This window comes from Danio aesculapii, chromosome 17 (genome assembly GCF_903798145.1).
Source record: "Danio aesculapii chromosome 17, fDanAes4.1, whole genome shotgun sequence".
Lineage (NCBI taxonomy): Eukaryota > Metazoa > Chordata > Actinopteri > Cypriniformes > Danionidae > Danio > Danio aesculapii.
In genome coordinates, this window is record NC_079451.1 from 46,996,898 (window position 1) to 47,012,449 (window position 15,552).

General features: G+C 35.4%; 1 protein-coding gene across 2 annotated transcripts in view; it reads left to right on the forward strand.

Annotated features, from left to right (window-relative positions):
* Positions 1-6,101: 6,101 nt before the first annotated feature.
* ptk2ba (protein tyrosine kinase 2 beta, a) overlaps positions 6,102-15,552 on the forward strand; it is a 72,427-nt gene continuing 62,976 nt past the window's right edge. For both annotated transcript variants that reach the window (XM_056476365.1, XM_056476366.1), the window contains exons 1-4: positions 6,102-6,253; positions 9,483-9,540; positions 12,887-13,055; positions 14,709-14,887. In XM_056476365.1, coding sequence (XP_056332340.1) covers positions 12,909-13,055; positions 14,709-14,887 — 326 coding nt within the window. In that variant the 5' untranslated portion in view covers positions 6,102-6,253; positions 9,483-9,540; positions 12,887-12,908. The remainder of the gene's footprint in view (positions 6,254-9,482; positions 9,541-12,886; positions 13,056-14,708; positions 14,888-15,552) is intronic.

Sequence of the window (15,552 nt, forward strand, 5' to 3'; positions counted from 1 at the left end):
CACACGTTCTCCTCACACACACACGTTCTCCTCTCACACACACATGTTCTCCTCTCACACACACACACGTGTTCTCCTCTCACACACACACACACACGTTCTCCTCTCACACACACATGTTCTCCTCTCACACACACACACGTTCTCCTCTCACACACACACACACGTTCTCCTCTCACACACACACGTTCTCCTCTCACACACACACACACGTTCTCCTCTCACACACACACGTTCTCCTCTCACACACACACACACGTTCTCCTCTCACACACACACGTTCTCCTCTCACACACACACACACACGTTCTCCTCTTACACACACGTTCTCCTCTCACACACACACACGTTCTCCTCTCACACACACGTGTTCTCCTCTCACACACACGTTCTCCTCTCACACACACACGTTCTCCTCTCACACACACACACGTGTTCTCCTCTCACACACACACACACGTGTTCTCCTCTCACACACACACGTTCTCCTCTCACACACACACGTTCTCCTCTCAGACACACGTTCTCCTCTTACACACACGTTCTCCTCTCACACACACACACGTTCTCCTCTCACACACACACGTTCTCTTCTCACACACACGTTCTCCTCACACACACACGTTCTCCTCACACACACACGTTCTCCTCTCACACACACATGTTCTCCTCTCACACACACACACGTGTTCTCCTCTCACACACACACACGTGTTCTCCTCTCACACACACATGTTCTCCTCTCACACACACACACGTTCTCCTCTCACACACACACACACGTTCTCCTCTCACACACACACGTTCTCCTCTCACACACACACGTTCTCCTCTCACACACACACACACGTTCTCCTCTCACACACACACGTTCTCCTCTCACACACACACACACGTTCTCCTCTCACACACACACGTTCTCCTCTCACACACACACGTTCTCCTCTCACACACACACACACACGTTCTCCTCTTACACACACGTTCTCCTCTCACACACACACACGTTCTCCTCTCACACACACGTGTTCTCCTCTCACACACACGTTCTCCTCTCACACACACACACACGTTCTCCTCTCACACACACACCTTCTCCTCTCACACACACACACACACGTTCTCCTCTTACACACACGTTCTCCTCTTACACACACGTTCTCCTCTCACACACACACACGTTCTCCTCTCACACACACACGTTCTCTTCTCACACACACGTTCTCCTCACACACACACGTTCTCCTCACACACACACGTTCTCCTCTCACACACACATGTTCTCCTCTCACACACACACACGTGTTCCTCTCACACACACATGTTCTCCTCTCACACACACACGTTCTCCTCTCACACACACACACGTTCTCCTCTCACACACACACGTTCTCCTCTCACACACACATCACACACCGTTCTCCTCTCACACCACCACGTTCTCCTCTCACACACACACACACGTTCTCCTCTCACACACACACGTTCTCCTCTCACACACACACACACACGTTCTCCTCTTACACACACGTTCTCCTCTCACACACACACACGTTCTCCTCTCACACACACGTGTTCTCCTCTCACACACACGTTCTCCTCTCACACACACACACACGTTCTCCTCTCACACACACACCTTCTCCTCTCACACACACACACACACGTTCTCCTCTTACACACACGTTCTCCTCTCACACACACACGTTCTCCTCTCACACACACACACACGTTCTCCTCTCACACACACGTTCTCCTCTCACACACACACACACACGTTCTCCTCTCACACACACACCTTCTCCTCTCACACACACACACACACGTTCTCCTCTCACACACACGTTATCCTCTCACACACACACGTGTTCTCCTCTCACACACACACACGTGTTCTCCTCTCACACACACACACACGTTCTCCTCTCACACACACGTGTTCTCCTCTCACACACACGTATTCTCTCCTCTCACACACACGTATTCTCTCCTCTCACACACACGTTCTCCTCTCACACACACACACGTGTTCTCCTCTCACACACACGTATTCTCTCCTCTCACACACACGTATTCTCTCCTCTCACACACACGTTCTCCTCTCACACACACGTTCTCCTCTCACACACACACACGTGTTCTCCTCTCACACACACACACGTGTTCTCCTCTCACACACACGTATTCTCTCCTCTCACACACACGTATTCTCTCCTCTCACACACACGTATTCTCTCCTCTCACACACACGTGTTCTCCTCTTGAAAACCTAAAATTATCTGTAGGTTTAACCATGAAATTAACTGAAAAAACTTTGCTGAAAAATTTGGGTTCAGTAAATATTTTGCTGTAATTGTACAGTGAAAAGGAAGCTGAACAAGCCAGGCATCATATCTTGTATGAACAGAGTGTCTTTTACTATATGTCAGTGTACAGTGTTTCTTCTTAGGGTATTTTTATTGTGAACATTTCGAAAATGTGCTAACTAACACATGATTGTACATTTGTTTCTCTGCAAGGACACCGCTGACAATGACATGTACAAGCAAACTCCAGTGGGATTGCTTTTCATCGGTGAAGAGAAACTTAAGCTGAACCCGTCCAAAGTGGGAATCATCTTGGAAGGGAACGTGGTGATGGATGATTTGGCCAACCTTCCTCAGGCCTTCTGTGTCCTTTTTGGACTGATATATGCCCTGCACCTGGACTATCCCAGATACGTGAAAAACACTTTTTGCTTTGTTCAGCAGGTGATGTTTAACCTGGGTAAAAGTGAGCTGGCACCCAAAATTCAGACTCTGAAAAACCAACTTGCAGTGTAAAGAGGTGTTGTTACACTATTTCTCCAGATATGAGAAATAATGTTTGTTCTTTTAGAAAAGCAACTTGTTTGCACTGTTATGCCCTTTTTGTATTTTATGTTATTGGATTGGCACTGATATATCTTGTTTCATTCAGATTAACAAACTGTGAAAAAGTCAGTTTGCAGTGTAAAGTGCTGTTCTAACTCATTGCACTACTGCTCCAGATACCAGGTGCCTAATTTTTTTTTCTTTTAGGAAAATGTTGTTTGCACTGTTATGCACTTTTTCTATTTTATATTATTGGATTGGCACTGATATGTCTGGTTTCATTCAGATTAACAAACCATAAACTGAGGAAAATCAGTTTGCAGTGTTAAGTGGTGTTCTGAATCGTTGCACCTGATACCAGGTGCCTAATTTTATGTGCTTTTAGAAAAACACAATAAAGCATTTTACCCCTAACCAGGGTGTTTTCAACAAATGTTTCATCTGATTTCTTGATCTGAATAAGTATTTATAATGCACCAGATTAAAAACTGAAATAATAATTTAATGATAATAACTGAACTGAATAAGTAAGATACAACTAGGTATTTGGTACATTATACTTAAGATATTAAGTGTATTAATTGTGCAAAGAAGTTAACTTGGCAAAACATGTCGAGTTAAATCAATTTTGAATTGAGTGTAATGTACTTAACATTTTCAGTTAAACGTACTTAGGTTTTCATTACACATTACTTATTTTTTTAAGGCAACCGGTTTCCTCAAATTTTTTAAGTAAATTCAACTTATCCGGGTTTACAGTGTATTACTTTACATTTAATACTGTAGGTTCCTTTAAACATCAGTCAGCCATTATTTTTGATTGTCACATTCCTGCATGCTTGTTTTAAACCAAACTATTAGTTGTCTGTCTTCTGTTGTCGCTATTATATATTAGTAGTTACCCTTTTAAATTGCATTATGAGTAGTCTTTGCCTCATAAAAAACATTTTAGTGTTTAGTGTATATATTTAGTGTATATATATATATATATATATATATATATATATATATATATATATATATATATATATATATATATATATATATATATATATATATATAGTGTCGTTCCCAGTAGTGGTAGGCACGATTAAGACAAATGTGAAATACTGTTGTACAGGGGCGATTTTAGGATTTTCATTTTAGGGCGGATCAGGAACAGATCATTTTGGGGTAAACAAAGAAAAGTGTATATACATTTACACACATATATATATTTTTAAGTAAGAATTTAAAATAATACACAATAAATTTGGGAATTTTAATCAGAAAAATAAGTGAGTATACCGAGGGTATATACAATTATTGATCCTCAGAAGCAGTAATACCCAAACAGCTCGTGGAAAAAAGTAAGCATACTGAGTATACGTGCGTATAGCAAGGACTACACCACTGGGTGTAGCGTTAGGTTCTAATAAGCAGGTATTGCGGTTGAAATGATCCTTTAGATCAGGGGTGTCCAAACTTTTTGGGCCGAGAGCCAGATGCAAAAAAAACGTTGTCCCGGGCAAAATTTTACATACATCACACATACACGCATATATATATATATATATATATATATATATATATATATATATATATATATACACTCATCAGACACTCCTATATAAATTCTCCTTCAGTAAAGGGTTTCCTGTGCTGTGCGATTAGCTGAGCTACCTCATAACTTGTAGCCAGCGTGTTGTTGAGCTGATAGGGCAGCTGCTAATTGTTTTACTTTTTGATCTCATTTGGCATCAGTGTAAGAGCTGGAGGCCTGATGTTTTGTTTCATAATGTCTTTTAATATCATATTCCTTCATTACTGCAACTGATCCCTGGCAAATGAAACAGACACATATTCAGCTGACCTCTGTGAAGAAATATTCTTTGCCACCACGTGACTGAAATTTCCTGCACTCACTGTTGATTTTCCTTTTTCTTGGTTGTGCCATGGCTCGCCAAAACGTGATTATCAATGTTTCCTTCAGTTTTTTCGGTTAGTTTTACTTCATAACAGAAACTGCTGCCTAATTGAAAGCATGTCATAGCGACACCCAGTGGTTATTTATTGAATTACGTTCATTTTTGTATAGCGGGCCAGATTCTATTAATATTTATAAAAAGCCTCGCGGGCCGCCACAAAACTGACTGCGGGCTGCAGATGGCCCGCGGGCCGTAGTTTGGACACCCCTGGTTTAGATAGCAATGAAATAGCAAGAAGCAATAGATGACTTTATTGTCAACACGGATGGAAAAAAATAACGTGAATTGGTTAATTCAGTATATTAGCTTGGGTCAGAATAATTTTATTTTCTGTCAGATAAAATATGTCTACACCTGTTGATGTTAGTGTAACGTTTAGTAGTTTGTGCTGCACAGAAAATTAGCACCAGGAAAGTGAAAATTATTATATTTTATTTATAAAAATATTATTACGATTATTAAAATAATAATGAACATTTTAATATAATTTGCCTACATATTAATATTTGCTGGTGTCTATCTGCAATGAATGATGCAAAATAGTGATCAGCATTTAACATTTTAAGGTTAATTTGAAATTAAATTTGCTCAATTGGATTTAGGTTAGGACTCTGGCTGGGCCACTGCAAAGAGTTAATGTTTTCGTGTACTACCCATTTCTTGGTCATTTTGCTATGTGTTTTGGGTGTTTGTCATGCTAAAATGTCCACTGGAGCCCAAGGCTAAGTTTTTCTGCAGAGTGCCTGAAGTTATTGTTGAGAATTTTGATGTACTGCTCCTTTTTCATGGTGCTTTTTACTGTAATTAGGTTCTCTGGTCCACCGGCTGACTATTTTTGCCCGTTCATCTTTATCAATGTGCACTAACTCTTTCGGGTTGGAGGGTCTCTATCTATCTATCTATCTATCTATCTATCTATCTATCTATCTATCTATCTATCTATCTATCTATCTATCTGTCTGTCTGTCTGTCTGTCTGTCTGTCTGTCTGTCTGTCTGTCTGTCTGTCTGTCTGTCTGTCTGTCTGTCTGTCTGTCTGTCTGTCTGTCTGTCTATCTATCTATCTATCTATCTACTGTGTATGTTTGTTCATATATGTATATGTATGTTTCTATATGGATGTGTCTGTGTGTGGGTATATATATATATGTGTGTGTGAGAGAGTGTATGTGGTATTGGTTTGCGTGTCTGTGTTTTTTTTATGCATGTGTGTTTTAGTGGGTGTTTGTGTATATATACTCTATGTATGTGTGTGCGCATGAGTGTGTGTATGTGGTGTGTGTTTTGAGGAAGTGAGTGACACGCGTGGGGTGTGTCCACAACACTCGCGTCAGGACTACATCTTACAGCTCTCAGTCTCTCAGTGTGATCGAGATGAATTAAAGAAACTCTGGAAAACACACACGACTGGACTGAACATCAGCTCACACTTCAGGTCTGTCAAACATTTACACTTTCTGCTTTGATTGAGAGACTGAGAATGTTTCAAAGCCAAAGACACACTCAAACACTGAGAAGGAAGTGCTGCGGCGCTGATGTGTTGCAAACATCATTCATATTTCCATATTTAGGATATTATTGTGTTTATCTTAATGCACAACAAAATAAGCCTGATACTTGATTTAAACTTTATTGATTTTTTTTCTTTATTTACTTAAATGTGACAAGTTAACTTTACTTTAAAAAGTGAGTAAATCTGTTGTAACATGGAACTGGTAAGTTGACGTTAGCTTAATGTTTATAAATATGCATATAGTTCATTTATTTTAAGGCAATTTTCTTTCCTAAAAAGTCGATTAATTGCTCAAAGTAACAGGTTTAATAACTTTTTAAGAGTAAAGTCAACTTATCGCATTAAAAGCAACAGGTTTACTCACTTTTTAAGAGTACAGTCAACTTATCGCATTAAAAGCAACAGGTTTACTCACTTTTTAAGAGTACAGTCAACTTATCGCATTAAAAGCAACAGGTTTACTCACTTTTTAAGAGTACAGTCAACTAATCGTTTTAAAAGCAAAGGGTTTACTCACTTTTTCACGAGTAAAGTCAGCTAATCGCTTTAAAAGCAAAGGGTTTACTCACTTTTTTAAGAGTAAAGTTAACTAATTCCTTTAAAAGCAACATCTTTGCTTACTTATTTAAGAGTAAAGTCAACTAATTGCTTTAAAAAATGGATTTATTCACTTTTCAAAAAGAAAAGTCAACGAATCGCTTTAAAAGCAACAGGCTTACTTTTTCCAAGTCAACTAATTGCTTTTAAAACAATGAGTGTACACACTTTTTTAGAGTAATGTCAACTAATCGCTTTAAAAGCAACAGGTTTACTCATTTATTTTATGTAAAGTCAACTAATCGCTTTAAAAGCAAAGGGTTTACTTACTTTTTTAAAGAGTAAAGTCAACTAATCCCTTTAAAAGCAACAACTTTGTTCACTTATTTAAGAGTAAAGTCAACTAATTGTTTTAAAAAATGGATTTATTCACTTTTCAAAAAGAAAAGTCAATGAATCATTTTAAAAGCAACGTGTTAACTCAATATTTTGAGTAAAATCAACTAATCTCTTTAAAAACAACAGGTTTACGCACTTTCCTAGGTAAAGTCAACTAATCGCTTTAAAAGCAATGGGTGTACTTGCTTTTTTAGAGTAAAGTAATAACTTAAAAAGCTACAGATTTAATCATTTTTTTAGAGTAAAGTCAACTAATCGCTTTATATGCAACAGGTTTACCCACCTTTTTAGATTAACACCAACTAATCGCTATTAAAGCAAGGGGTTTATTCACTTTTTTCGGAGTTAAGTCAACTAATCGCTTTAAAAGCAGCTGGTTTACTCACTTATTTTAAGTAAAGTCAACTAATCGCTTTAAAAGCAACAGGTTTACTCTCTTTTTCCAAGTAAAGTCATCTGATCACTTTAAAAGCAACAGCTTTACTCAGTCATTTTGAGTAAAGTCAACTAATCACTGTAAAAGCAACAGGTTTACTCACTTTTTTTAAAGTATAGTCAACTAACTACTTAAAATAAGTGATTAAAACTGTTGCTTTTAAAGTGAGGTCAACTTATCACTTTAAAAGCAACAGATTTACTCATTTTTTATAGTAAAGTCAACTAATCACTTTAAAAGCAACAGGTTTACCCACCTTTTTAGAGTAACACCAACTTATCGCTATTAAAGCAAGGGGTTTATTCAACTTTATTCAACAAGTCAACTAATCTCTTTAAAAGCAGCTGGTTTACTCACTTATTTTAAATTAGTCAACTAATCTCTTTAAAAGCAGCTGGTTTACTCACTTATTTTAAATTAGTCAACTAATCTCTTTAAAAGCAACAGGTTTACTTTCTTTTTAAAGTAAAGTCAACTAATCACTTTAAAAGCAACAGTTTTACTCACTTATATTAAGTAAAGTCAACTAATCGCTTTACAAGCAATAGGTTTACTTACTTATTTGAAGTAAAGTCAACTGATCGCTTTAAAAGCAACAGGTTTACTCTCTTTTTCAAGGTAAGTCAACTTATCGCTGTAAAAGCAGCAGTTTTACTCACTTATTTTACGTATAGTCAACTAATCGCTATAAAAGCAACAGGTTTACTCACTTATTTTAAGTAAAGTCAACTAATCGCTTTAAAAGCAACAGGTTTACTCACCATTTTAAAGTAAAGTCAACTAATCGCTTTAAAAGCAACAGGTTTACTCACCATTTTAAAGTAAAGTCAACTAATCTCTTTAAAAGCCACAGGTTTTCTAAATTTTTCAAGTAAGGTCATCGAATCACTTTTTTAAAGCACCGGGTTTACTCACTTTTTTAGAGTAAAGTCAACTAATCTCTTTAAAAGCAGCTGGTTTACTCACTTATTTTAAGTAAAGTCAACTAATCACTTTAAAAGCAACAGGTTTACTCTCTTTTTCAAGGTAAGTCAACTTATCGCTATAAAAGCAGCAGTTTTACTCACTTATTTTAAGTAAAGTCAACTAATCGCTTTAAAAGCAACAGGTTTACTCACTTATTTTAAGTAAAGTCAACTAATCGCTTTAAAAGCAACAGGTTTATTCACCATTTTAAAGTAAAGTCAACTAATCACTTTAAAAGCCACAGGTTTTCTAAATTTTTTAAGTAAGGTCATCGAATCACTTTTTTAAAGCACCGGGTTTACTCACTTTTTTAGAGTAAAGTCAACTAACCGCTTTAAAAGCAACAGGTTTACGCACTTTTTAAAGTAAAGTCAACTTTCCATCACCTTTTACAGTGCACTTGATTGACTGTTTTTATCAATATACAATAAAACATGCTTATATATATTTTCCATTTGATTCAGATGGAACATTTTAATGGTGCGATTTTAAAGTACATGCGTATTGTTTGTTTTAAATACATATTCTTAAATGTTCTCTACTGGTTTCCTCTACATGCTTGTTCTAAATGGCAGATGTGTCAAAATTTAACAAGCACTTCACAATTTCTGTCAGATCTGAGCAGCACATGACAGGAAACTAGAGCTGAGGGCGATGCTTTTTCGACACTTTCAGAGAGTTTGACTGGTTAAGGCAGTTTCTGTTTGGTAAATCTTCATCAACCGAGCTGCGCATCACTTCCTGTATTTATTTCGTTGTCATGAATCTGCTTGTACTTTATGAACTGAAGTTGTCATGTTGTGTGATTCACAGATCATATGGAAATACCAGAGTAAAGCGTTCACTCTTCACACACATGGAGCAGGTCCAGGTACAGTAGGAAATGTTGCGTTCAGATTGCGAAATCTTGTTCAGACGTGTTGAAACGTCATGCTGCCTGCAGGAAGAGCTTTATGTAATGTGACAGAATCATGTTTTAGGTTTGGTTAAAGCAAATTACAAAAGTTAAATGTTAAAACGGCATTTAAGCCAATTTAAAGTTATTTAATATGATGTTTTTGCTGCTTTTTTAATAAAAAAAATATTATTATTGTTGTTGCTATTATTTAAATTATTTTTTTGTTGTTGTTGTTGTTATTATTATTATTATTATTATTATTATTATTATTATTATTATTATTATTATTGTTTAGGTTATTATTATTTATATTATTATTATTGTTATTATTATTGTTATTATTATTGTTATTATTATTATTATTTTTATTATTGTAGTTATTATTTGTATTATTACTGTTGTTGTTGTTGTTATTGATATTATTGTTGTTGTTGTTGTTGTTATTATTGATATTATTGTTGTTGTTGTTGTTGTTGTTGGTATTATTATTGTTGTTATTATTATTATTATTAATTTTGTTAGTAATTATAGTACAAATACTTTCTGAAGACCCAATTTAAGTTTAATGAATTTGCTAGTTTTATATTGGATATTATAAATTAAATTATAAAACTATTATATTATATAGTATATTAACTAGTATGTTTATTATTATTATTATATTTATATTATACTAGTTTAAATAAAATAAAGTATCAAATTACATTTTAGTTACTACTTGATATATTATTATTATTATTATTATTATTATTATTATTATTATTATTATTATTATTATTATTATAACTATTATTATTATTATTATTATTATTATTATTATTATTATTATTATTATAACTATTATTATTATTATTATTATTATTATTATTATAACTATTGTTATTATTATTATTATTATAACTATTATTATTATTATTATTATTATTATTATTATTATTATTATAACTATTATTATTATTATTATTATTATTATTATAACTATTGTTATTATTATTATTATTATAACTATTATTATTATTATTATTATAACTATTATTATTATTATTATTATTATTATTATTATTATTATTATTATTATTATAACTATTATTATTATTATTATTATTATTATTATTATTATTATTATTATTATTATTATTATTATTATAACTATTATTGTTATTATTATTATAACTATTGTTATTATTATTATTATTATTATTATTATTATTATTATTATTATTATTATTATAACTATTATTATTATTATTATTATTATTATTATAACTATTATTATTATTATTATCATTATTAACTTGTGTGTTAAAAGATATTTATATATAATTCTATTAATTTAAAATTCATGTAATTCTAATGATTAAATAAGTTGAAGTTTAAATAAAAAGAACCTTTTGTTTGTTTTTAAGTTGTTTATTGTTAAAACATTATTTTAATGATTCTAAAATAATATCATTGGAATTTATTATTATTATAATTATTACTGCATTGCATGTATTTGTGGGGCGACATGGTGGTTAGCACCATCGTCTCACAGCAAGAAGGTTTCTGGTTTAAGTCCCGGCTGTTGGCATTTCTGTGTGGAGTTTGCATGTTCTCCCCATAGTGGTGTGGGTTTCCTCACGGTGCTCCGGTTTCCCCCACAAGTCCAAACACATGCTCTGTAGTTGAATTGAATAAACTAAATTGGCCGTAGTGTACGGGTGTGAATGTGAGAGATGTATGGGTGTTTCCCAGGACTGGGTTGCAGCTGGAAGGGCATCCGCTGCATAAAACATATGCTATCATACAGTATTGTTAGTAGTTGTAGTGGTAATAAAAATGGTATCTCACATTCTGAATTTACTGGTTTTATTTTAGCTGTTATATTAAGTATTGTATTATATAGAAAAATAACTATTATGTTTATTATTAATATATTTATATTATTTAGTTTTATTAAAATAAAAAATGTATCAAATTAAATTTTAATCACTGCTTGATCTATTACCATTAAGTCTATTAACCTATTATTATTGTTAAACAATATTTATATACACAGTTGAAGTCAGAATTGTTAACCCCCCTTTGATCTTTCTTTTTCCAATATGATGTTTAAAAGAGCAAGGAAATTTTCACAGTATGTCTGATAATATTTTTTTCTTCTGGAGAAAGTCTTATTTGATTTATTTCGGCTTGTTTTTATTTTTTTAGAAACCATTTTAAGGTCAATATTATTAGCCCCCTTAAGCTATTTATTTTTTTCAATTGTCTACATAACAAACCACCGTTATACAATAACTTGCCTAATTACCTTAACCTGCCTAGTTAACCTAATTAACCTAGTTAAGCCTTTAAATGTCACTTTAAGCTGTATAGAAGTGTCTTGAAATAAACAAGGGGGGCTAATAATTCTGACCTAAACTGTATATATATATATATATATATATATATATATGTTAATTTAAAATTCAATTTATTCAAATTATTATATTTAAATAAACTTTAACTACAAGTAAGCCATTTTAAGTTGTTTTTTGTTGTTGTGAAATGTTTATTTTATTCATTCTTTTAAAATATAATTGAAATTTATTGTTATAATTATTACTTTGTTGCATGTATTTGTTTTTTTATTATTAAGTCAATAGTATTTAAACAAGCTTTAAATATATTTTATAATATTTATATTTGAATAGTCTACATAATTCTATAGATAGATATGTATCTATGGGTGGTATGGTGGCTCAGTGGTTAGCACTGTTGTCTCATAGCAAGAAGGTTGCTGGTTTGAGTCCCAGCTGGGTCAGTTGGCATTTCTGTGTGGAGTTTGCATGTTCTCCACGTGTTGGTGTGGGTTTCCTCCAGGTGCTCCGGTCTCCCTCACAGTACATACACATGTGCCATAGGTGAATTGAATAAACTAAATTTGCTGTAGCAAGTCATTGTACAACAGTGGTTTGTTCTGTAGACAATCTGAAAAACAAATATTGCTTAAAATGGCTTAAAAAAATATAAAACTGCTTTTATTCTAGCCGATATAAAACAGATAAGACTTTCTCCAGAAGAAAAAAATATTACAGGAAATACTGTGAAAAATTCCATGCTCTGTTAAACATCATTTGTGTTCACAGTTTCTTCATGTCCTCAGAGAGTGTGTTGCATCATGCATAGATTTCCTGTGTGTGTGTGTGTGTGTGTGTGTGTGTGTGTGTGCGTGTGTGTGTGTGTGTGTGCGTGTGTGTGTGTGTGTGTGTGTGTGTGTGTGCGTGTGTGCGTGCGTGTGTGCGTGTGTGTGTGTGTGTAAGATGCTGTCTGATCTGGAATGTGTTTCTCTTTCACACAGGGCTGATTGAGTGGATCTGCGGATGACGACGTATGTGGAGATGTCTGGAGATTTGAGGAGCAGCAGCAGGAGCACAGTGAAGATCCTCAAGGTGTGTTTCATCAGCAACAGCGCAAACCTCGGCAAGAACTTCAAACTGGTCAAATGTGAAAGTTCCTGGAACATCAGGGTGAGTGAAGAGCTGCTTTTGTTTATGACTGCCATTAGCTACTGTCAGCCATTTCTGTCTTGTTATTTTGACATTTTTATTATGGATGTTTAGAAAAATCTTTCAGCATCGATGTCGCAATATATGCACTCACCGACCACTTTATTAGGTACACCTTACTTGCACTGGGTTGCACCCCCATTTGCCTTCAGAACTGCCTTAATCCTTCATGGCATAGATTCAACAAGGTACTGGAAATATTGCTCAGAGATATGGTCCATATTGACATGATAGCATCACGCAGTTGCTGCAGATTTGTCAGCTGCACATCCATGATGCGAATCTCTTGTTCCACCACATCCCAAAGATGCTCTATTGGATTGAGATATGGTGACTGTGGAGGCCATTTGAGAACAGTGAACTCATTGTCATGTTCAAGAAACCAGTTTGAGATGATTCACGCTTTATGACATGGTGCGTTATCCCGCTGGAAGTAGCCATCAGAAGATGGGTACACTGTGGTCATAAAGGGATGGACATGGTCAGCAACAATACTCAGGCAGGCTGTGGTGTTGACACGATGCTCAATTGGTACTAATGGGCCCAAAGTGTGCCAAGAAGATATCCCCCACATCATTACACCTCCACCACCAGCCTGAACTGTTGATACAAGGCAGGATAGATCCATGCTTTCATGTTGTTGACGCCAAATCTTCTATTGAGCCTGTGTGAATTGTAGCCTCAGTTTCCTGTTCTTAGCTGACAGGAGTGGCACCGGGTGTGGTCTTCTGGTGCTGTAGCCCATCCGCCTCAAGGTTGGACGTGTTGTGTGTTCAGAGATGCTCTTCTGCAGACCTCGGTTGTAAAAAGTGGTTAATTGAGTTACTGTTGCCTTTCTATCAGCTGGGACCAGTCTGGCCATTCTCCTCTGACCTCTGGCATCAACAAGGCATTTGCGCCCACAGAACTGCCGCTCACTGGGCATTTTCTTTTTTTCTCATCATTCTCTGTAAACCCTAGAGATGGTTGTGCGTGAAAATCCCAGTAGATCAGCAGTTTCTGAAATACTCAGACCAGTCTGGCACCAACAACCATGCCACGTTCAAAGTCTCTTAAATCACCTTTCATCCTCATTCTGATGCTCGGTTTGAACTGCAGCAGATCGTCTTGACCATGTCTGCATGCCTTGAGTTGCTGCAATGTGATTGGCTGATTAGAGCTTTGCGTTAACAGGCAGCTGGACAGGTGTACCTAATAAAGTGGATTGTGTATGTATATATACAGGTATCTTGGATAAATATTGAATTTATAAAGTGACTTCATTCATTTGATGACAGTGTTAAATGGACTGAAAATAATATCAAAATGCTAGTAAACTCACGGACATAAAATGTCAACGTATGCATTATATATACTGTAAAAAATGCAGGGTTCCATACAATTCCTTCATGTTGTCCCCACACAAATCGATTAAGTTAACATGATTGTTTTTGTAAATTTTATTAGATTGAACGTAAACCAATTAAGTTAACGCTTAAAAAAGTTGAAGTATTGTAATAGTTTGAAGAAGCAGGGAAGATATTGTTTTGGAGTGTATGTGAAGTGTTTTTCTTTTATTTTCGAGGTATCAGTGTTGTTGTTAAATGCGATCTGGGATATGATTTGATTGTGCAGAGCATTATCAAGGCCATCCTGGACAGCGGGCGTCTCGGGCCAAACATCCAGTGTTTTGAATGCTATGGTTTAATGCTGAAGCACCTGAAATCAGACGAGGTCCACTGGCTGCATCCCAAACTCACCGTAGCAGAGGTGGAGCAGAAATATGAACAGCAGCACGTCGAGGCAGAGTGGAGGTCAGAATAACTTCCACACTTCCCACAAATACGCACAACACACACTCACACTTGTACACAGGGTTGGGGAAAGTTACTTTTGAAAGCAGTGCATTACGATATTGAGTTATTCCCAAAAAAGTAACTAGTTGTGTTACTTTTAATGGTAAGTAATCTCTTAGGTTACTTTTGAATTACTTATGCATTACTTTACCTTACCTTTGCTGAAGCTTGATCTCTTTCAGAACTTGCAGGGCTTTTTTCTTTTTTTTATTTTAAATAGAGGAGCTCTGCTATTAACAATGCACCGTATAAGCTCTATTTACTGAAAAGAAAAACACAATTTTGTCTTATTAGTGAAGTAAATTCACTGTCCATAATTAATTGTTGGTTCATTCTGCTGTGGCAAACTCTGAAATAGAGACAACATAGGCTCATTCTGAAAACGTAGCCTTATATACATTTCTGGAGATTGCGAATTATGTAGTCAGAGCTATAGCCAGAGCTATATATATATGTACGTTTTTAAAACGAACGCTACGGGACGGTATGACACCGTTCATTTTGCTCGTGTGGATGGCTTTCCCACTGTTACCAGTTTGTCCAGTAGCTCGACATGAACGTCGGTGGACTTAAGATGCAGAGAGGAGTTGACTGTGACGACAGGGTTTTAATCCAGTTAAGAA